General features: G+C 44.9%; 1 protein-coding gene and 1 long non-coding RNA gene across 6 annotated transcripts in view; one reads left to right on the top strand and one right to left on the bottom strand.

Moving 5' to 3' along the window:
- Window positions 1-1,677: 1,677 nt before the first annotated feature.
- Window positions 1,678-15,271, bottom strand: LOC114596847 (uncharacterized). Of its 2 annotated transcripts, XR_003706633.2 has the most exons (3): window positions 14,732-15,271; window positions 13,683-13,876; window positions 1,678-4,801 (listed from the first exon to the last, which is right to left on the bottom strand). It is a non-coding gene; the product is annotated as an uncharacterized LOC114596847 (long non-coding RNA). The 2 variants fall into 2 exon arrangements; XR_013393335.1 differs by lacking the exon at window positions 1,678-4,801 and having other exon boundaries at window positions 5,461-13,876; window positions 14,849-15,271.
- A 661-nt stretch (window positions 15,272-15,932) lies between these two features.
- Window positions 15,933-22,306, top strand: part of LRP6 (LDL receptor related protein 6) — a 107,270-nt gene continuing 100,896 nt past the window's right edge. For all 4 annotated transcript variants that reach the window (XM_028728611.2, XM_028728610.2, XM_028728609.2 and 1 more), the window contains exon 1: window positions 15,933-16,084. In XM_028728611.2, the coding sequence (XP_028584444.2) occupies window positions 16,030-16,084 (55 nt within the window). In that variant the 5' untranslated portion in view covers window positions 15,933-16,029. The remainder of the gene's footprint in view (window positions 16,085-22,306) is intronic.

Below are 22,306 nucleotides of genomic sequence, written 5' to 3'. Positions count from 1 at the left end.
CTTCCGACCTGAGGGGCTCATCTTCCAGCGTCATAACTTTTATATGCCTGTTGTCTTTGTCCATGGAGTTTTCTTGGCAGGGATACTGGAGTGGCTTGCCGGTTCCTCCTCCAGGTGGATCACGTTTGGTCAAAACTCTCCACTATGACCTGTCCATCTTGGGTGGCCCTGCACGGCATAGCTCATAGCTTCTCTGAGTTATTCAAGCCCCTTCACCACGGCAAGGCAGTGATCCATGAAGAGGAACCAAAATCCTAGCATTTATTAATTTCTAGGTTTATCCTGTCTATAACAGTACTTAATAATTTCAAAAACTATTGTGTAAAGTCATGGTTCCTTGTGCAATTTTCCTCAGCTTAAAGGTATTATTTATAAGAGACTTTAAAAACAATTTATTCAAATGTTGATTAATTGAGTTTATTTAAATGCCACTTTTCCACAATGAGCTGTGCCTGAAGAAGTTTACAGAAAACATTCAAAACACTGAAATACAGAGCATTAGAAATACAGATATACAAAATGCAAACAGGTTAGTAAACTAAAAAATGACCAAAAAAAATATGATTTTGTAAAGACAGAATAAATTACAAAAACCCCACATTCTAGGCCCACACACTCCTCCTTCAGAAAAGAGATCCAAATGTTTGTGATTATCCAATGTATCTTGGGTTTGAACTAGTCTTTTTAATATGAAGCATAAAATGAATATTCAAACAAGGATATATAATAAAGCAACACCGGCTGAATGCTGAACAATAGAAAATGGGTAGTCAACTAAGTTTTACTCAAATAGACCTTGAGTAACTTTTTCTGTTAAATTGTGTATATGTTTGTGCACACCCCCCCCAATAATTCATAGCTCATTGTCCTCATTTCAAGCCTGCTGGGTGGAAGAGAGTTGTTCAAAATGAAACCTTGCACCAATGGACTGGTGGAGAAGTTACACTACTAGAGCAATATCCTTGTGTGGTTGAGAAGCAGCCACTGCACAGCCCTGACAACCTGGATTTGCTAAGGCAGGAGACGGGCGGCGGGGAGGGGGGAGGACATCCCACCCAGGAGCAAGTTCTGCCCCCCAACACGAAGGTAGCCTTGCTTACACTGCAAGTTGAAGCATTCCAATGAGAGTAAAGAAAGAGCCCCAGGTTACTGTCCTCACAGTTACCATCAAGGATAGGATGTTGACAGACTCTGTGGCACATAATAGCACACCATCATACATGGTTATGTTGCCATGTGACCGGAATTTCCCGGACACAAGGGGGGGGGGTGTTCCGGGTGTGAAATCGACAACCTGGCGGCTTTTTCTGATTTTTGCAAAATGTCCGGGTTTGGTTGGCGGCATGGTGGTGACAGCGGGAGCGAGGGGGAAGCCCGCAGGCCGCCCCCCATCCCGGCTCGCCTCTTCCTCCTGGGGGGTCGCGAGGGGAGTGTCCGCCTTGGGGCGGCGAGAGGCGGAGGCGAGCGGGGGAGCAGCGGGGGGAAGGGGGGGCGGCCCGGGCGGCCAGAGATGCCGCGTCCCCCGCGCCAGGTTCCCGGAGCCGCGCCTGCTCCCCGCCAGGAGGAGGGCGGGGGTCGCGATCCCCAGAGCACAGGAAGGAGCCCCGGCCCCCCCCCCCCGCCATCAAACTCTCGGCTTAAAATGGAACACTTGCGTCGGGGGGGGGGGGAGCTTGCTGGACTGCGCGGAAGGCGCTCCCCGGCCGGGGCGAGGCAGCCCAGAGCCGCCTCCGCCTTGCCGACCCCCGCGCCGAGGCGGCCTGGGAGGGGGAGCAGGAGGCATGGCGGGAGCGCCTTGAAACTTGCCCCTCGAGGGGCGGGCAGTCAGGGACGAGCCCGCAGCTCCCCTGCTGAGCTAGGCTCTGCCAGACCCCCCCCCCCCGCCCTCCTTTTTGGTCTTGGAGATCTGGCAACTCTTATCATATGGAAAATCCAGGGGAGAAAAATTGCTTTCCTCCTCGAAGAACCAGAAACGCATTCCAACTCTACACTTCTATGATTATATAAATGGAACATCTGCCCAGTTGTGGGGCAAGGCAGCACTGTGTGGTTTGGGCAGCGAGTCTCATACTTTTCTCCTGCAAAACTGGCGTTCTTCATGCAGGCCTCCTACCTGCAGCACTGTGGTAGTTTGCGCAAGGAGTAGCACTGATACTTTCCTGGCTGCCTGGTTATATGCCATGTGAGAACTGGGTTAGGTAAAGTCCTGGGTCCATTAGGCCACCATAGTATATATTGATGGGTGTTTTCTGCACATGGCTACTATGATGCCCCCGTAAACAACATTATATTAGTGGGTGGTGTTGGGAGTTTCCAGAAATGTGGTGGCGCGGTCTGCTGGTACTGCAATGGTGGCCTTTGTTCCGCAGTGAATGTTTTCCTTACTACTAAGAGAGCACTGGGAATCAGGATTGGTGTGACTCTTGGCATAGCAGCAGACTACTCATAGCAGGATCTGAGGAGCATCCTGTCAATCAGTGTTCTTGGAAAAATCTTTTGGCCTGGCAAACTGCTCGAGGCAGACCTCACTAAGAGTCTCTGTATTTGTGGAAAGTTCAAAAGTAATTTGATTATGAAACATGGACTTGAAACAAGTGAAAATGGTTTGCTTGACATGCACACTCTTAAATCTGAGCAGTGTGTCACAGCATGCGTGTGGTACTTCTAGTCACCAGACCACAGGAACATGCAACTTCCAAATGAGAGGGGGGAAGAATTCAGCAATGAAAATGCAGGCTATGTTACAAGAAGTTCAAAGAGACCAAAGCTCCATAGCATAAAAGGCATGTGCCAGAGGTAGCTGGAGGGAGGCGCTGTTTCCAGGGGCTTATAATATGCTAATGCTAGAAGCCTCTAAGCCAGAGGTGAAGAACCTGTGGCAATACACATGTTCACTGACCTAAGCTCTGTAAAGGCAAGGCAACAACAAAAAATGTTTAAGGTTTTATTGAATTCTAGAACTGAAGGGGCCAAGCAAACATTAACTGGAAGAGTTAAGACCCTGTCCCATATGCTCACCAGCATAACCAATACCACCTAAGAATCAGATCTTTTTCAAAACAAATATGTCTTTATTTATAAAATCATGATTTACCCAGAAATAATAATTTACACGAATAAATCTGATATTACTAAAATCAGCATCACAATATATAAAAAATGCCCAAATTATGTTTTGTAAATTTGAATTATAGAACATATCATTCCTCTTATAAATCAAATAGGTCAATTTGTCCATTTCTGCTCATGCAAGACACTTCCTTAGCCATTCCCATATGGTTGGAGAATCTTTCCACTGCTGCAGTCAAGAAAATCTTTACTGATTCTGCAGATACCTTCTCATTGATCCAATTAAATAAAATCAACATAGGATAGAGTCTCACATTATGCGATGCAAGACTCATCTCCAAAATTCAGAGGTACACTGGCAATCACACCACATATGTGTTAGATGCATGTTTACTGCAAAACACGTCTAGCATTCGAACCTAGAATCTTTATACATTCCATTCAGCCTGATGGGACTTAAATACCAACAGCAAAAGTTTAAATTGAGCTTAACATATTGATCAACTCGGTGATATCTCACAAAACACTACATCCAGGGTTGTCTTGAGTCTTAGATGGTGAAATCCAGTTGTCGCTCCCCACCTTAACCTGGCTACTGACTCCACCAACAGCCCACAGGGGGGTTGGGGTTCTTTTGCTAGCAGACCCTTCAACTTATTATTTTTATTAGCACTTCCCATGCTCATGCTGTCATCTTCATTATCATCCATGTAGGACTTATAGCTGCCAAAAGCAATACTCCTTTGCTGGAAATATTGAAACCATGGTGGTAACCATCCTTCCACAATTTGAGCTATCTCATTCCGGTTACCATTCTTCTGTTATCTTTTAAATCCTTAAATTTATGCTCCCACTTTTCTTAAATTAGCAAATCTGATGGTTAATTTCCTATTAGAAATCTATTATCTAAATAATAATTTATTTAAATTTCCTCTTGGAAATTTGTGTGTCTTAGAATATATTCTAATAGCAATACATCCGGGCTTACGGTAACACTGATTTGTATTCTACGTTTTCATTATTTGGAATGGTATTAAATTTTGTTTTAGCTAGTCTGTTTCAATTTATATACCCAACAGATGTTTCTAGTGCTTTGATGTTAAACTGTTGTAGCTGGTACAAAGTCTCATACACTCTTCTGTGTTATCCAGAGAGTTATCCAAGCAGAACTTAGATTATGGGCAGAGTCAGACATGTGCAGGCTGTCCTTTAGGTAACCTGGTCCCAAACCATTTAAGGTCTTAAATATTAATAAATGCCAATGCAATTGACCCAAAATTGGTGTCACATATCCAGTCCAGTCTGCAACCTGCTGCAACAGCTGAAGGTTCTTAGCCATCTTTAGAAGCAGCCCCAGTTAGTTCAAATTGCAATAATCCAGTTGAAAATAACAGAGCAGAGGTGATCAAGGTCAGGTTATGCCACCCAAGTTAGGGCAGCAGCTGGTGGCCACAGGGGATGTACAAGCCTGAGATGATAGAATGCGGTCCGAGCCACTGCTACAAGCAACAAGCTCAAGAGCACTTCAAGCTGCAGACATGGTCTTCGAGGGGAATTGCAGCTCCATCTATAAGATCAAAATAATGCCATAGTTCTTAACGTTGTGGTGAAAAATCAAAATCCCACAACTGTTACAAAGTGCTGATTGTATATTTTCCTGTATTCCCGCAAGTGTGATAGACCACAAGTGCCTACAAATCAGTGGGTGAGGGGATTGTTTTGAAGCTTTATGCTGAAAAGAAGAAAAATTGAATGTAAAACTTAATTGTTCAAAGGCAAAATCTCTTAATGTGCTGTGATTAAATAGATATTTTGTTCTGTGTAAGTTACTTTGAGATCATCTTAAAGGTATTGTGTTTTTCGTAAACACTAAAATGAGAAAAATGAGCAAAAGTTGCTAGAAAACATAATCAAAATTATTATAAGAATGGAATTCTAAGGTTTAGTCCAGCCTCTCAACCTTGGGTCCCCAGATGTTGTTGGTCTTCAACTTGCAGCATCCCAACTAGCAGGAGCAGTGTTCAGGGATGGTGGAAGTTGTAGTCCAGCATCTGGAGACACCCCCCCCCCCCCAAGGTTGAGAAAGCTGGTCTAATCATTCATTTTCTCATAAATTATAATGTGCCTATGTTTTAATTTGATATTGTGATACATTCCCTGGTAATGACAAGATTTGATTATTGTAATGTGCTCAACATGGGATTTCCTTTGGAAAATGCAACAGGTTCAGAATTCAATACCCTGAATTTTATGGTACAGAATATAGGGGTCATAGAGGGGTTGCTTTCCCAGGCTCAACTGAAATAGATGGTTTTGTAGCCTTATTGGAGTACACTGATTGGGTCTGCGTTGCTCCGGGACAGGAGGAAGGAAGTCAAAATGACACCGAGGTTGGTTCAAAGAAAGAGTTTATTCTGCTCTCCGGATAGCAGAAGGCACTTGCGTGATTAGTCCCCAGCAAGTCCAAAGAAATGACAGGTTTCATGCAGTTTATATATCCTCCAGGCACCCTCTCACTCCTCCCCTAGGAGCCCAACCACGTCGGCGTACGTACACAGGTTGACATCACATATGTTCCTGCTCTGGTACTCTCAACCATAAAAGGATCTTCCTTCCTGTACTTCTGACCATAAAAGGATATTCCTGTTCCTACTCCTATCTTGGAGCAAGAGGTCACTACTTCCGAGAACATGCTCTGGCGTTAGTCCCAGACTTGGGTCTCTGCGTCATTTGTGGCCAAGACATAAGATATGTCTGTGTCTGTTCTACTGGTAAAGTCAAGGCCAGTCTTGCCGTCAAACTGATAAGGGAGAGAGCTGTGTTCTTGTTTTGCATTTGCTCAACGGCTAAAGTTTATGCATTTTAGCTAAGGAGAAATGGGGATTTTGGTGCAGTTTAAAAACTGCCTGCACAGTCAGTTTTAGGGTTTGGGAAACCCATTCCTTCAGTTTTGATTGTATAAAAAGTTTAGGTCTGTCGACACATGCCTCAGGGTCATGTGAGTCTGTATTTCAGGTGTCTCGTATCTAGGCTGTTTCTGCTGCCGTCCCCCATAAGTGGAAGCCAATGAAACTGATCCGCCACAGTGAATTTCACAGCACCATGGTGCCATGTCATGTGTTGTTTATTCATGACATTATTAACAGAATGAGTAGGAAGCCAGAAGGCATGTCCAAAGCCTTTGGCTGCTGCTTTGCTGTTTTGTTTCAAAAAATAAATGATCACATGCATATGTACATAATATATCTGATGCCCCCTCCAATTAATAAACACCTTAAAAATAATTTCAAAACAGCTTGGAGAGTTGATGTTGAAGAAGAGGTAGGTAGTGTCATGGCACTTGAAAAGATGAGTTCAATACCACCACCACCAGTGTATAGATCTTGATCTTGAGCAGAAAAATGTATGTGTGTTCCAGGAGTGTGAAGATACACTTTGGACACTTAAAAGTATCATGTCTGTCTTCACATTTAAACAGTGGGTTTTACTCCTGTAAGGTTAAAAGATAAAGGTAAACGTAAAGGACCTCTGGATGTCAAAGTCCAGTCAAAGGCGACTATGGGGTGTGGCACTCATCTCACTTTCAGATTGAGGGAGCCAGTGTTTGTCCACAGACAGCTTTCCGGTTCATGTGGCCAGCATGACTAAACCACTTCTGCCGCAACGGAACACCATGACGAGTGCAAGAGTGCACAGAAATGCAGTTTACCTTCCCACCGCACTGTGTATGCTTCTGAACTGCTAGGTTGGCAGAAGCTGGGACAGAGCAACTGGAGCTCACTCCATTGCACGGATTCAAACCACCGACCTTCCGAACAGCAAGCTCAAGAGGCTCAGTGGTTTAGACCACAGCACTAACATGCTTAATAGGATTGATCTGCAAAGCTGAGAGGCATGAACTTCCGCCATTGTTCCGATCTACGTATACTACAATACTAGAAATAAATTACAATACATATATAATTATTTCATTTTAAAGGTGCAGTCTACAGTCTCCTGAGATGTGCAGGGCAGAATGTTGAATTCCTCTATAGAGTTCTAAGAAGAAAGCTGTTTGCAGTTGCTGTTGTTTAAAAGGGACTCGCATGATAGTTAATACAACCCATGTGCTGAATGTTCTTGAATGTTCTGTAAGCTCAAACAAATAATGTTTCAGGGCTTGGTGGTTAAAACACTCTCATTAACAAAGAAAAAAGTATGTTTTGCCAATGAAGCCTAAAGTAATTCCAGTACAATAATAAGAAATTTCTTCAGATGTTTTAATAATTCTGCTGAATAATTTAGCAATTGAAAAGCAGTTGCCTGCCCTACGTACAACTTTCTAGCCAGGACTTTCCTTTTTCAAGCCTATTTCTTATAACCTTTTCTAGCTCTTGGGATGCCCTCCAGCCCTGTGATGTTATAATATAGCTGCTGGAGTGGCTTATGCAGAAGAGGAGGATGGCTAAAATGGGCAATCCAGTTCTTTTGTGAAGTAAACAGCCCTTGCCAAATCTGTTAAGCAACCGCTTCTGAAATGCAAGCTAGTGGCTGTAGCCACTGAAACTAAATAGATGGAGGCATTTTAGGAAGCTGACAGCCCGTATGGCAAAAGAGGTAAGGACTTCCTTCCCACCTCCCCCTGACTGTTTATGTGCAAGAGAGGAAAATAGATTGGTAGTTTTAGGAGACCCAGAGTCAAAAGCAGAGAGCAGACACAAAAGCTGAACCATCTTGAACAGTGCTGGAAACTCCCTAGAAAACTAATAGAAGACAAAGAATTAGAGAGCTGGAGATCTTCTTGGAAGCAACAGAGAACTCCGTCTCCACCAAGGAGGAGACAGGGGACACCCTTGAGAAGGAGGCTAGTTCACCAACACAGGTGCCAGATATATGGAGAAACGTGACTCAAAGAAGTAGGAGGCCCAGGGTTCGCTCTGATTGTTTAGAAATACACAATCGCTTTGAAGTCCTCTCCCCTAGCATGGAAGACGAAGAACAGACTCCATTTGAGGATCTCTCCCTCATTACAGTCGATCAGGTATATGAAGACGAGCAGCAAAGGCAGTCCTCAGGGTATGTCCAGGCGACCTTGGAACGGACAGCTCACGGAAGAACCCCGACCAAACCTAAGAGGAGGCGTGTAGTGGTGATAGGGGATTCCCTACTGAGGGGAACAGAAGCAGTGATCTGTGGGCCTGACAAGATGTCTCGGGAGGTGTGCTGTCTCCCCGGGGCTAAGATCCAAGATGTAACTGAACGACTGCAAGGAATCATAAAACCCACTGACAAATACCCCTTCCTCTTGGTTCATGTGGGAACCAATGACACTGCAAGCAATAGCCTCCAGAAGATCAAAAGAGACTACGAGGCTCTGGGCAGGAAATTGAAGCAATTAAATGCACAAATTGTCATCTCATCTGTCCTCCCAGTTGAACGACGTGGCCCAGGGAGAGAGGGGGAAATAGTGGAAGTACACAGCTGGCTTCGCAAATGGTGTAAACAGGAACGGTTTGGATTCTTAGATCACGGACTGCAGTTTCTTGAAGATGGACTTCTGGCAAGCGATGGGCTGCACCTCACAACGGTTGGGAGGAATGTTTTTGCCAAAAATCTCAGAAACCTCATCAGGAGGGCTTTAAACTGACTAATGTGGGGGAGGGAGACAGTGCTCCTGAAGGTAGGAGTCTATCAATTGATTAAGATGATCATCCAAATGTCATAGACCAAATGGAGCAAACAGCACGCAGACCTAGTGGTGGGAGGAAAAAATCCTTAAATAAGAGACACGGGGGAATGATTAATGGACTTCAATGTCTGTACACTAATGTGCAAAGCATGGGAAATAAACAAGATGAGCTTGAGCTCTTGGTACAGCAAACTAAATATGACATAATAGGCATCACTGAAACCTGGTGGGATAAGTCCCACGATTGGAATGTAATAATGGAGGGATACAATCTATTTCAGAGAAACAGACCAGACAAGAAAGGAGGAGGAGTGGCGTTATATGTCAGGGATGTGTATACCTGTGAAGAGATCTAAGATTTAGAACCTCAAAGTCAAAGTGAGAGCATTTGGGTCAAAATTAAGGGAGAGAAGAATAACAGAGACCTCATTGTGGGAGTTTACTATAGATCCCCAAGCCAAACGGAGGACATAGATGATGCCTTCCTGGAACAGATGGCCAAGCATGCAAAAGGAAGGGAGATAGTAGTAATGGGGGACTTCAATTACCCGGATATTTGTTGGATGTCAAACTCAGCCAAGAGCATAAGGTCAAACAGATTCCTCACTGGCCTTGCAGACAACTTCATTGTCCAGAAAGTGGGAGAAGCAACAAGAGGAACAGCCATTTTAGATCTGGTCCTAACTAATGTTGAGGACCTGGTTAGTGGGGTAGAAGTGGAAGGATCATTAGGCGCGAGTGCTCATGCTCTTCTGAAGTTTACTATACAGCGGAAAGGAGCAGCCAAGCATACTAGGACTCAATTTCTTGACTTTAAGAAAGCCGACTTCATAAAACTTAGGGAAGTGCTGGGTGGGATCCCATGGACAGTAATACTAAAAGGAAAGGGAGTTCATGATGGCTGGGAGTTTGTTAAGAGGGAGATAGTAAAAGCACAACTTCAGGCAATACCAATGAGACGGAAACATGGAAGGTGCCTAAAGAAGCCAGGGTGGCTATCTAAAGAACTTTTAACTGAGTTAAGATTAAAAAAGGATGTGTACAAAAAATGGAAAAGGGGGGAAACCACCAAAGAGGAATTCAAACAAATAGCCAGCACGTGTAGACACAAAGTCAGAAAAGCTAAAGCACAGAATGAACTCAGGCTTGCTGGAGAGGTTAAAAGCAACAAAAAAGGCTTTTTATGGGTATGTCCGTAGCAAAAGGAAGAACAAAGAAACAGTGGGGTCACTCAGAGGAGAAGATGGTGAAATGCAAACAGGGGACACAGAAAGGGCTGAACTCCTCAATGAGTTCAAAAATAAGTCATGTCAGACTAACCTGATCTCCTTTTTTAACAGAATTACAAGCCTGGTAGATGAAGGGAACGCAGTGGATGTAGCCTACCTTGATTTCAGCAAGGCATTCGACAAGGTGCCCCATGATATTCTTGTAAAGAAGCTGGTAAAATGCAGTCTTGACTATGCTACCACTCAGTGGATTTGTAACTGGCTGACTGACCAAACACAAAGGGTGCTCATCAATGGTTCCTCTTCATCCTGGAGAAGAGTGACTAGTGGGGTGCCACAGGGTTCTGTCTTGGGCCCGGTCTTATTCAACATCTTTATCAACAACTTGGATGATGGACTCAAAGGCATCCTGATCAAATTTGCAGATGACACCAAACTGGGAGGGGTGGCTAACACCCCAGAGGACAGGATCACACTTCAAAACAACCTTGACAGATTAGAGAACTGGGCCAAAACAAACAAGATGAACTTTAAAAGGGAGAAATGTAAAGTATTGCACTTGGGCAAAAAAAAGGAGAGGCACAAATACAAGATGGGGGACACCTGGCTTGAGAGCAGTACATGTGAAAAGGATCTAGGAGTCTTGGTTGACCACAAACTTGACATGAGCCAACAGTGTGACGTGGCAGCTAAAAAAGCCAATGCAATTCTGGGCTGCATCAATAGGAGTATAGCATCTAGATCAAGGGAAGTAATAGTGCCACTGTATTCTGCTCTGGTCAGACCTCACCTGGAGTACTGTGTCCAGTTCTGGGCACCACAGTTCAAGAAGGACACTGACAAACTGGAACGTGTCCAGAGGAGGGCAACCAAAATGGTCAAAGGCCTGGAAACGATGCCTTATGAGGAACGGCTAAGGGAGCTGGGCATGTTTAGCCTGGAGAAGAGGAGGTTAAGGGGTGATATGATAGCCATGTTCAAATATATAAAAGGATGTCACATAGAGGAGGGAGAAAGGTTGTTTTCTGCTGCTCCATAGAAGCGGACACGGAGCAATGGATCCAAACTACAAGAAAGAAGTTGACAACCACGCCTTATCCCCCACCTGGATGACCTCCCCCGGTCTTTGATGCTTGTCTGCCTCTGCACACCTCTTTGGCCCTCTCCAGGTTCAATTTGAGCTGTTGGTGTATGGCCTCCATCTCTTCCGCAAATTGTTCTGTGGCCGGCACACTCCACGTCTCCCCCCCCCCTGCCCTGGAAAAGCCCTGGGGTGACATCCGTAATTTGCAAGAAAGGGACTCATCCCTGTGGACACATTTTCAGTGTTGTTGTAGGTGAATTCTGCCAGTGCTAACCTCTCCACCCAATCATTCTGTCTCTGACTGACACAGCAGCAGAAGTACTGCTGCAAAATGGCATTTGCTTTCTCGGCTTGTCCATTGGTTTTGGGTGCCTCGCTGTTGAGAAGCTCACCTCTACCTGCCACAAACTCATGAGCTTGTGCCAAAAACATGAGGTGAACTGCCTCCCCCGATCAGAAATTACTCTTGAAGGAACCCCATGCAGTCGAAAAATGTGCTCCATGAACATCTTGGCGGTCTCCTCCGCTGTCACTGCATGGAAACATGCCACAGTGACACATCTTGGTCAACAGATCCACCATGACTATGACTGCCATCTTACCTCTGGATGTGGGCAGGTCCGTTATAAAGTCTATGAACACCACCTCCCATGGCCTCCTGGGTGTGGGCAAAGGTTCTAGTAACCCAGCCGGAGCTGCCCTCTCTCCTTTCGCCCTCTGACATGTGTCACAACCTCACACATATTCCCGCATGTCCTCCCTCACTTTGGGCCAACAAAAGTCGATCGTAACCAACAGCATGGTCTTGTGTTGCCCAAAATGCCCCGCAGTAGGGTTGTCATGGAGCTGTTTGAGAACTTTGGCCCTTAGGGACTCTCCCAGCACATACAGTGCACCCCAGTAGAACAACAGCCCCCCTTTCTCCTCAAAGCCCCCCTCTGCTCCCACTCCCTCCTTGAGTTTGTTCAGCTTCCTCTGAGCAAAGGCATCATGTCTGGTCAGTTGCATTAGTTCAGCTTCCTTTGCCAGTGCACCTCCACAAGTCCATTTGTCCTCTGGGAACATGAGCCTGGCCACGGGAGGTCTCTCTTCCTCCCAGTACTCCAGTTTGCAAGATAGTGCATCCGCTCTCATGTTCTGCTCTCCCGGGATGTACTGGATCCTAAAGTTGCCCTAACAGATGATCTCCGTAGACAACTGGATCGAGGCGGGTCAGGACTACTAATCCTTTTAGATTTGTCAGCAGCCTTTGACATGGTTGATCATGATCTTCTGGACCATCGCCTCGCCAACATGGGGATACAGGGCATAGCCCGTAAATGGCTGTGCTCTTTTATCTCTGGTTGGGGACAGAGGGTGGCACTAGGGAGGGAGATGTTGTCGTGCCACACCTTGGTGTGTGGAGTGCCGCAGGGCGCAATCCTCTCCCTGATGCTTTTTAACATCTTTATGTGCCCCCTTGCCCAGATTGTCTGGAGCTATGGGCTGGGCTGTCACCAATATGCTGATGACACTCAGCTCTATCTGCTGATGGATGGCCACACCGACTCGGCCCCGGACACAATGACCAGATGCTTGGAAGCTGTGGCTGGATGGTTTCGTGGGAGCCGACTGAAACTAAATCCTTCGAAGACAAAGGTCCTATGGCTGGGTCAGGATGGCATGGGGATGAGGGCCCAACTCCCTTCTCTTGCGGGGGCCCAATTAGTGCCATTGCCTTCCGTTTAGAGTTTGGGTGTAATCCTTGACGCCTCCCTTTCCATGGAGGCGCAGGTTACAGCAACAGCCAAAGCGACATTTTTCCACCTTTGCCGCATCAAGCAGTTGGTCCCTTACCTTTCCCGCCCCGACCTGGCCACAGTGATCCATGTGACGGTCACCTCCAGGCTTGACTACTATAATTTGTTCTACACGGGGCTGCCCTTAAAGCTGTTCCCAGAAGCTCCAGCGGGTGCAGAATGCAGCAGCAAGGCTCTTCATGGAGTCTCTGCCATGGGAGCATATTCACCCAGTGCTTTTCCAGCTGCACTGGCTCCCGGTGGAGTACAGGGTCAGATTTAAGGTGCTGGTTTTGACCTTTAAAGCCCTTCACGGCCTAGGACCGTCATACCTACGGGACCGCCTCTCCCGGTATGCCCCATGGAGAGCCTCAAGGTCCATAAATAGCAACACCCTAGTGGTCCCGGGTCCTAAGGAAATTAAGATTAGCTTCAAGCAGAGCCAGGGCCTTTTCAACACTGGCTCCGGCCTGGTGGAACGCTCTGCCTCATGAGACCAGGGCTCTGCAGGATCTGACTTCTGCAGGGCCTGTAAGACAGAGTTGTTCTGCCTGGTCATTGGCTTGGAGCCAATTTGATTCACTCCCCCTTTCTTTTTCCTTTCTCCTCCTGTGATGAGGCTGCATTTTAATATTTGTATTTTTTTTTGTATTTGTTGTATTTTAATCTTGTTTTTAAGTTGTATTCATTCAACTTGTTTTTATTATTGCTTGTTAGCTGCCCTGAGCCCAGCCTTGGCTGGGGAGGGCGGGGTATAAATAATAATAATAATAATAATTAAATTCCCCCCTCCATCCCCCCTCTCCTCTCTTTTCTTTTCTCCCCTAAGTAATAATAATAAATCACATACCTACCTACATAAACCTCCCCACCCACTTTCAATAGTAATGCCCCCCGCGGTGGTCCTTTAAAGGTCAAGGTCAAGGACTCCTGACAGTTAAGTCCAGTCACGGATGGCTCTGGGATTGCAGCACTCATCTCGCTTTACTGGCCGAGGGAGCCGACGTTTGTCCACAGGGCAACCCAGGTGAGTTGGCAGGGAATCATCCTATAAAGTAGATAAGCAAGATTAAAAAAGCTTAAAAGCAATTACATTAAATGTGGGGGCTGGGAAACCCTATCAAAAGAAAATGCATCACCTCATATGTAAACGCCATGAAACCACACATTGCCTTCCTACAAGAAGTACACAACCCAAAGGACGCAAACTCCTTAGCGACCCCCGCTTCAGTCAACAAGGGGTTGCACTTGGCTCAGGTAAGGCCCACAGAGTTGCCATAATACTCAAACCAAGACACTATTTCTGGTTTTGTGGAGTTTGTAAACAAAATCATTCTTAAACCAGACCGTTCTTAACCCGAGGTACCACCGTATTCCTCTCCTCTTTTACTTTGACCAGTATTGCGATGCAGACATGCCTCAACTTGCTCTAGCTTTAATCACATGCCTGAAGCTGGTTAGAGTGTGATATACTGTAAAGTATAAGTATTTTGCCTGCATAGTTTTTACTGCTGCTGCTGTGAACCAATGCACGATTATAAACAAGTAAATTATATTTTTTTAAATTTACTTCCCAAGTTGTTGCCTGATTCTTTGTTAAGTGAAGTAAGAAAGAAAGAAAGGGAGAGCTAGCTTATTTCCTAGCTAGACTTGCTCAAAACAAGGTTTTACAGCCCAATTCCTATGCTTTTAATTTTGCTCCCAAGGATGGGATTTTAAAACTGTGTGCAACCCACGCCTTGGAACCTGGAGGGATAAGTTGCAATTAATATGGTATATCTTATCCCATTCCAAAAGAGGACAGCTGTATAGAACAGGGAAATTCTGTAGATTGCATGTTTACCATTTATATAGCATTTTCAGTACTGTTAAGATTCATATACATAGATGCAGTAATCCTTACATGGATCCTCTTAAAGATAAGCCAATATTATTGTCTTGATGTTTGAAGGAGGGAGGTGCAGCCATGCTGGAGTTTAGGTAAAGCTAATGCCAAGGCTGGTTCTCCCGTTAGGGTTACCTGCGCAGTACTTCCGAAATGCACGTGAATTTGTAGGTACCGGTATCTCCTTGAAAGCAACCCTGCCAGGTGAGCGGCAGGGGCGCCAGAAGGGGGCTCCACCCCCTCCGCATTTCGAAACGGGGCGCTGCGCCCTCCGAGACTGAGGGGGCCGGGGGGGGGGGCGGCAGGCGCTCGGGCGCCCCTCGCAGGGAGGCCTTGCCCGGCGGGGGGGGGGCGTGTGTGACGTCATGCACGCACGACCCCCCCCCCCAGTGTTGGGCCCCCCTCGGCGCGCCCTTTTCCCGTCCAGTTATGTAAGCCGCCGCCTGCCCGGCTGGCCAGGTTGGAGCCTCGCCTTCGCTCGCGCGCAGAACTTTCACCAAGCGCCGCCGAGAGAGAGAGAGAGAGAGAGAGAGAGAGAGAGAGAGAGGGAAGCCGCCTCCTCCTCCGCCGCCGCTCTTTGTGCCGCTCTCGCCGCGCAGCCCGCGTCCCCGAAAGTAGTTCCGACATTCCTCCGGTCCAGAGCGTGAGATTCTGGAGCCCAGGACCCGATTGCCTGATTGGCGGCGAGAGCGAGCGAGGCGGCGAAGGAGTCCCTCAGGAATGCGGCTGCCGCGTCGCCCCCTTTCCCGGGGGAGCTTGGCGGGGCGGCCTTCGGGGCGTCTCTTCCCAGAAAAGGGGGGCTCTTCGCGGGCCCAGATGCGAGGCGCCCCATAGTTGCCGAAGGTGGAGGAGGAGGAGGGATCTTCCCTGGCTTTGCACCGGGGATCCAGGAGGCGGCGGCGGCGGCCGAGAAGGGGCTGTGCTGCTGCTGCTGCTGCTGCGCCTTGCCTTTCTCTCGGCTTCCCGAGGAGGAGGAGGAGGAGGAGGAGGCTGCCTGAGGAGGAAGGAGCGCGGCCTGAGGAGGAGCAGCCCGGTGGCTTCGCAGCGGGCATGGAGGACGAGGGCTTCTCCCCGCCGCTCTCCCCCTCCTGGCCGGGGGCCGAGGGCCGAGCAGCCCTTTAAGAGAAACAAAGAGGACCAGGTTCGGGGCGGCGGTTCCTTTTGTGCGGCCCCCCCCCGCACCCCGAAAGTATGAGAGGGCGGCCGAGGTGCTGCTGCCCCCGCTCTCCGCCGCCGCTGCTCCCGCCGCCGCCGCCGCCGCCTCCTCCTCCGCCTCCCCGCCGCCGCCGCCGCCGGTGAGAGGCCGAGGAGCGAAGATGGGCGCCGTCCTGAGGAGCCTCCTGGTCTGCGGCTTGTGCTCCCTGGCGAGAGGTGAGGCGGAGGCCCCGAAGTGGCCCCGGAGCTTCGGGGGAAGGAAGGTCCCAGCACGTCCGCGTGTCGCGTGTTTGTGTGTACGGCGCGCATCTCTGGGGGAGGGCAAGGCCTGGCTGGCCTGGAGACGAGGCCCCGGGAAGGGGCGCAGCTCGCTCGCTCCTTCCTTCCTTCCTTGCCCAAATCCTGGAACATGGAGGAATTTGCAAGGGGGAGAGCTTGCCAGTACACACAAACACAGGGAGGACACTTCTCTTTCCTTCAGTTTCATGGAGGATTGCTTTTAAGTTTTTCTTTTAAAAAAGAACAGCATACCAGCCTTTATTAGATTTTGTGATTTGGGGGGAATTAGACCTTCGGAAAATTGTTTCAATTAATTTCCAAGAAATGTGTGGCCATTGTAAACAAACAGCCCATTCCTATGTCTGTCTGCTGGTGCTATTGATTGATAGTGGTGGGACTTCTTTACAATCGCGGACTGGATATTCTTGGTTTGGGAGTGTTGATTTCCCCTTAGCAAGGTCTCCGATCCTAGCTAAATAGTTACTTGGGAGTAAGCCACGTTGAAATGAGTGGAACTTACAGCAGTCAACATAGTTAAGATCAGGCTGGAAGCTGTAATTAATAATGCAATCCTGTACACAATTACCTGAGAGAGGCCTATTGAACTTAATGGAGCTTACTTCTGTGTAGACATGTACTGTATAGGATTGCACCACTGGCAAATAACACATTTTAGATAGCAACTGTGTGGTCTTATCCACCAAGTTTAATGGAGTTTGCTTCCTTGTAATTGTGTGTGAGATAATATTTAGCCAGCAATCAGTTTGGAAAAGTTGAGTGACTCCTGAGCACACCTGTTTTCGGACATAAGTTCTGATGAATAAAGCAAGTGAAATGTACAGCTTGATCATGACCATGCATACTCAGAAATATATGCAATTAATATCCCTTTATGCAAAAGGTATGAAATGTTCAGGTCTCCTGCAAAGAACAGTTTTTTTTATTGCATCTGTGAAGTCTGCATATCTTAAAAGTATTTTCAGCCATATGAATTAGTATGAGTTCATTTTGGGCAAAATGAAAAGGCTCCCCATATTTCAGGAAATGTTAATTTCCATTTCAGAGACCAGACTGGAATAGATTTTTATATTTTTGTATCTGAAAATAAAATAAAAATAGGATATATTGGTCAGTTTATTCAGTATTTTATTTCTTTTTTGTCTCTTCCCTCATCTCCCACTTCCTGTATTGTGGTGAGCAGAAGCTTCAGATACTCTACAGCTGATTTGCTGAAGCTGTTTCACATACTGTTAGAAGAAATACTTGTTCACAGACATCTCACAACTATTCTTTTTGCTGCAGTGGAAGTAGAAGAATGCTTCTTGTATTTGTGTGTGAAAAGGAATCTGCCTCAATTTTTTACAATTCCTCTGCATTTGCTTGCTTTGATGAACATTTTGGGGAGTTGAACTGGATTGGAGGGGAGACCTAGAAAGGCATTTGATAAAAACAACAAAAAACCCATGTGCAAGTATATTCTTGAACTTCAAGCTTTATGCATTTGTTTACCATAGTGCATCTTCATAGGAAAATAATATGCACATGTAATACCAAATATTCCTTTGAGGAAGGATAGTTGATTTATATGGCTCTCTGATTTTCAAAGGAAAAATGATTGTTTAAGTTAACTTTTTAATGCATAAAGTTTAGTCTAGTTCTGCTGTGTTTTCCATAATCAATAACCTGACAGAGTACAAAAATTAGCAGGATTTTGCCACAAATTATTCTTTTCTCCAAATGTTATGCTATACTTCCATATTTATGAGAATTTCTACAGACTTCCTCATGTATTGTAGAAAAAACGTTTCTAAAGATGCTTACTTTATAATCAAATATGGATTTAATATGCTTCCCTTACAATCAAAACTAGGTATATTGACTGCATTCGGATGATCGTATCTTGGATTAATAATAATAGAATCAGAATCATAGAAGGGTCCCTGAGGGTCATCTAGTCCAACCCCCTGCATTGCAGGAATCACAGCTGAAGAATCCTTTACAAATGGCCATCTAACCTATGCTTAAAAACCTTCAAGGAAGGAGAGTCCACCACCTTCTGAACAACTCTTACCATCAGAAAGTTCTTCCTGATGTGTAGTCGGAATCTCCTTTATTGTAACTTGAATCCATTGGTCCATTCGGGTCCTACCTTCCTTAGCAGGAGAAAGCAAGCTTGCTCCATCTTCCATGACACAGCCCTTTAGATAGTTAAAGATGGCTATCATATCGCCTCTTATCCAGGTTAAGCATACTCGTTGATTGCCTCAGAACAAGCCAGGAGAAAAAGCTAACTTCAAGTCTGGTATAATATAATGACTTGTTCTGAAGCCCTTAACCATTGTTCTTGGTTCAGTTCAGATGAAATGGACAACTTTAGTTAACAGAAGGCCTGCATGCTTGCTGAAGTTATTAAATGAAGGCTCATTTGAATTTGGCTATACTGTTTCTTCTATACGTTACATAATTTATATTGGATCTATGTGTGAGCTCAAGTGGGAATAAGAAATCAGAGCATTTGAACTCTGATTGTAAGGTGAATTATTTTATCTAAGAAAAAAATTGATGTTGGCTAGCTCTTTAGATTACTCAGAATTTCAGTATAAATACCTTTGGATTACAGAGAGTTTGTGGCTGTGTATTTTACAGAGGACCAGTTAGCTATTATATTACTGCTGAGAAAAACAGGAATTTGGTAGGGTATAGAGGGTTAAAGATTGTGTATGCTTGTTAATTTGCTGGTGAATGATGTCAGGCTGCCAAAGGCTGGAGATCCAGTCATTGGGACCCCAATATTAAGATGTCACATTTTTAAATATACAGGATGAACATAGCAATTTTTCATAAATATATGTGTATGGCCGGAAACTTTTACCATTAATATGTACTGGTTATCTTTTAGTTAGTATATTGTAAACTGTATAAAATGAGTATGCTTATATATAATGTATGATGTAGTGATATTTGGGTGGAGAGGGACTGATTTCAAATTCCTACTTGGCCATGAAACTCATTGTGTAACCTTGGGCTAGTCACAGCTCCCAGGTTAACCCCAGCATACAGTATCGCTGTGAATATAAAATGGGGGGGGGGGGTGTCACCCTGAGTGTTAGGAATATAATAAAATATTCATGCTGGATTGCTGCATCCTTTTTCTGCTGTACTGCTAGGGCAGCTAGTTTTGACTTCAATGAAAATCAAGCTAGGAAATTAATTTCAAAAGCAACAGTAATTACTTTGCCATTAAATATGCAATCTGTTGGGACTGTATTTGCCAGCTTGGCTAAAAACAGTTTTTAGACAGTCTTTTTTTACTTTGGAAAATATATTTCCTGATGTAAGGCACCTAGGTAAACATACCAGACGTGGGAATGCTCTTTACTAGACAAACTGACAGCTCAATCCTAGGTATGCTTCCTTTTTAGTGAGTTCCAGAGTTCATTAGGGCTTTCTGTACTCCTTTATGTTAATTCCAGAGTGGGTAGTTGTGTTAGTCACCATAGCCTTGTGGTACTTTGGAGATTAGCATGTATTTTGTGGCACAAGCCTTTGTGCATTACAAACGATCGGATGAAGTTGGCTCTAGTCCATGAATGCTTATTCTGTTAATTCTCAAGGTGTCCACAAACTTAGTTATTCCTTGCATAATTACTTGGAAGGAAGTCTCATTGAACTAAGTGGTATTAATTTGCATGTAAACAAACACAAGGTCAGCTATAAACCTGCCAGGGTAATATATATGAACATAAAAGGCGTATAAGGATAATGCTCCCAGGGGGTAGGATTCTTTCTATCAGTTGTTCATTTGGGAATTCACTGAGATTTTTGTAACCACCTTATTCCTGAGCCTGTGAGTGCTGCTGCATTATCCAGTAATAAAGCCTGAGTTGCCGCTGAATATATGTAACAGAGAAACACAGCAAATTCTACCTGTCCCATGAGTGGTACTATATAGGTGTCACATTCACACTGGATACTATTTTAAAAATATTAATGCTCCAATTTTCCTATGATGGTATGTTGAAAAGGAATTTCCATTATGCCCCTAAATAGTGTTCAAAATTCTATAGGCTCCAGGTGCATTTTGCACCTGGCTATAAGTTACTCTGCGACCAAGTGGAGATGCCTGGGTGCCAGGATGGGGCCTGACATCTCCACCTGGAGGTGCATGCCTGGGGATCATTGGATCTGGACTGTTTTCACACACTAATACCACATCCTGTAAAATTCTATCAGTTATATTTTATCTGCACAATCAGTGAATTTCAGGAACCAAAATGCTGCTTCTGTGCAGCCTGAGCAGGAGCAGTGGAAAGGTTATAGTTAATGGTTTTCACTTATCTTCACTTACCCCATCCCACTGACCTGCTCACAGTTGTGAAGAATACTCTTATGTTATGAATGGACCATTAAGAAAAAGATTTAGGAATCGGCTTGTATATATGTGGACTGTCCCTTAATCAAGTAACTTTTTTAGGTTAAGTTCTCAAAGTTCTTAACCTAGCTCAAGCTTGTCATCTGAACTAGCCAGATGTTTAACTGATAATCGATCACAATCAGTCCATAATTTGAAAAATAAGATTCTAGATCCGTCTTGCCCCAAAATGACAACTAAACATTCTGTTTTGGCAACTGCAACCCCAGTTTAAGGTGCCATTTGGCACCTAGCTTCTATATCTGAGTTTCTAACACTGCTCCCAAAGCCCCACAGCAAATTTATAGTAATTAGGTCATTCTTATTCCATACCTTTTGCTGTCTCCTTGAGGTAGCGGCTTCTCCAGCTGTTACTTGTAAGCATAAGTGGGGAGTTGAATGAAATACCCAAATACTGTAAGTTTCACAGCTAGAAATCATGACCAGACCCTGGAGAGTTTGTAGGTTTCACCTTTTCTCCCCTCTTAAAAATGCTGCTCATGCAGATGATGCATCAAGAGACTATCAAATATTAAAGGAGCTTGCTGGTGTGGCACTATTTCTATGAGCAGTGCAGCTAGGATGCTGGAGCAGGGATACAAGACATTAAAATGTATTTTGCACAAATTACTCTCTGTGTAGTACACTCTCGGTGTGGCCAGTGGTCAAGGATGATGGGAACTGGAGTCCAAAATGCATGAAGGAAAAATAGTTAGGCTATGGTACTGTAACAAACATTTTTAAAAATAAAAATGGAATGGCTTTGATTGTATTTACGCTATGTTTTGATGTCCAGCTAGGGGCCAGAGGATGCTCATTTCACTCCAGTTTTATTTCTTTCTTCTACCATTTAAAAAAAGCACAAAATAAAGAACAAAAGATGTCTCATAAAACATCAGGAATTAAAGATTTCAAATATTGAGTTGACAGATTGAGAGAGCTCCCCTTCTTTTTATCTTGTATGAACACTTGTTTGTATCTGGTGCTGTGTGAACAGAGTTCCACTTGTGTAATGGGACTTCTTTAACCTCTCCTCCCACTGTGTACCCCAAAATCTGCTGCAGTTTATGAGAATTCACAGGGAGCTTGGGGAGGATGTTCCATTGCTCAAGTAGAAGTCTGCTGTGCAAGCTGTCACTGCTATTCAGTGATTTAAAGTAGAACTACAATTTCGCTTTATTTACTAAAAGGTTCTGAGATAACTAATGGCAAAATTTAAAAGCAATCAGCTTAAAAATCAAAATCAGTAGAACAGTAAAATCAGAAACAGCAATAAAAGTAGAAATGTCCGTGAAAGAACAGCCAAGGTAGCAAAATGCAGCAGTTTATTAAAAGCTTCAGAGAATAGGATTGTTTTACCTGGTGCTTAAAAGTTAGCAACTTAAGTGCCAGCTGAGTGCTCCATGATCTTCATGCCACCACCAGAAAGACCCTATATTGTGTCACCATCCACTTCACCTCAGAAGGTGCGCGTGCAGAAAGAAGGGTGCCTGATTAAGATCTTTTAGAGTGAATGAGTTCGTTTGGAACTTTAGACTTCCGTTGTTTAGAATTGTGTAGATGCTTGAACCTTGTGCTTAGTGTTTAGATTTTTTTTGAACAGAAGCTCCATTTTTATGAATATAAGTTCCATAAAACTTAAAATTGTAAAGCAAAGTTTTTAAAAGAAATTTCCCTCAGTATCTAGTTTTTCCTTTCAGGATCGGTTATTTCAAAAACACTTCTCTTCTGTCCCCTCCACTCCACCA

Source organism: Podarcis muralis, chromosome 6 (assembly GCF_964188315.1).
Source record: "Podarcis muralis chromosome 6, rPodMur119.hap1.1, whole genome shotgun sequence".
NCBI classification, from domain to species: Eukaryota; Metazoa; Chordata; class Lepidosauria; order Squamata; family Lacertidae; genus Podarcis; species Podarcis muralis.
Note: the sequence above shows the minus strand (reverse complement) of the source record. Positions and strands in the feature narration are given on the sequence as shown.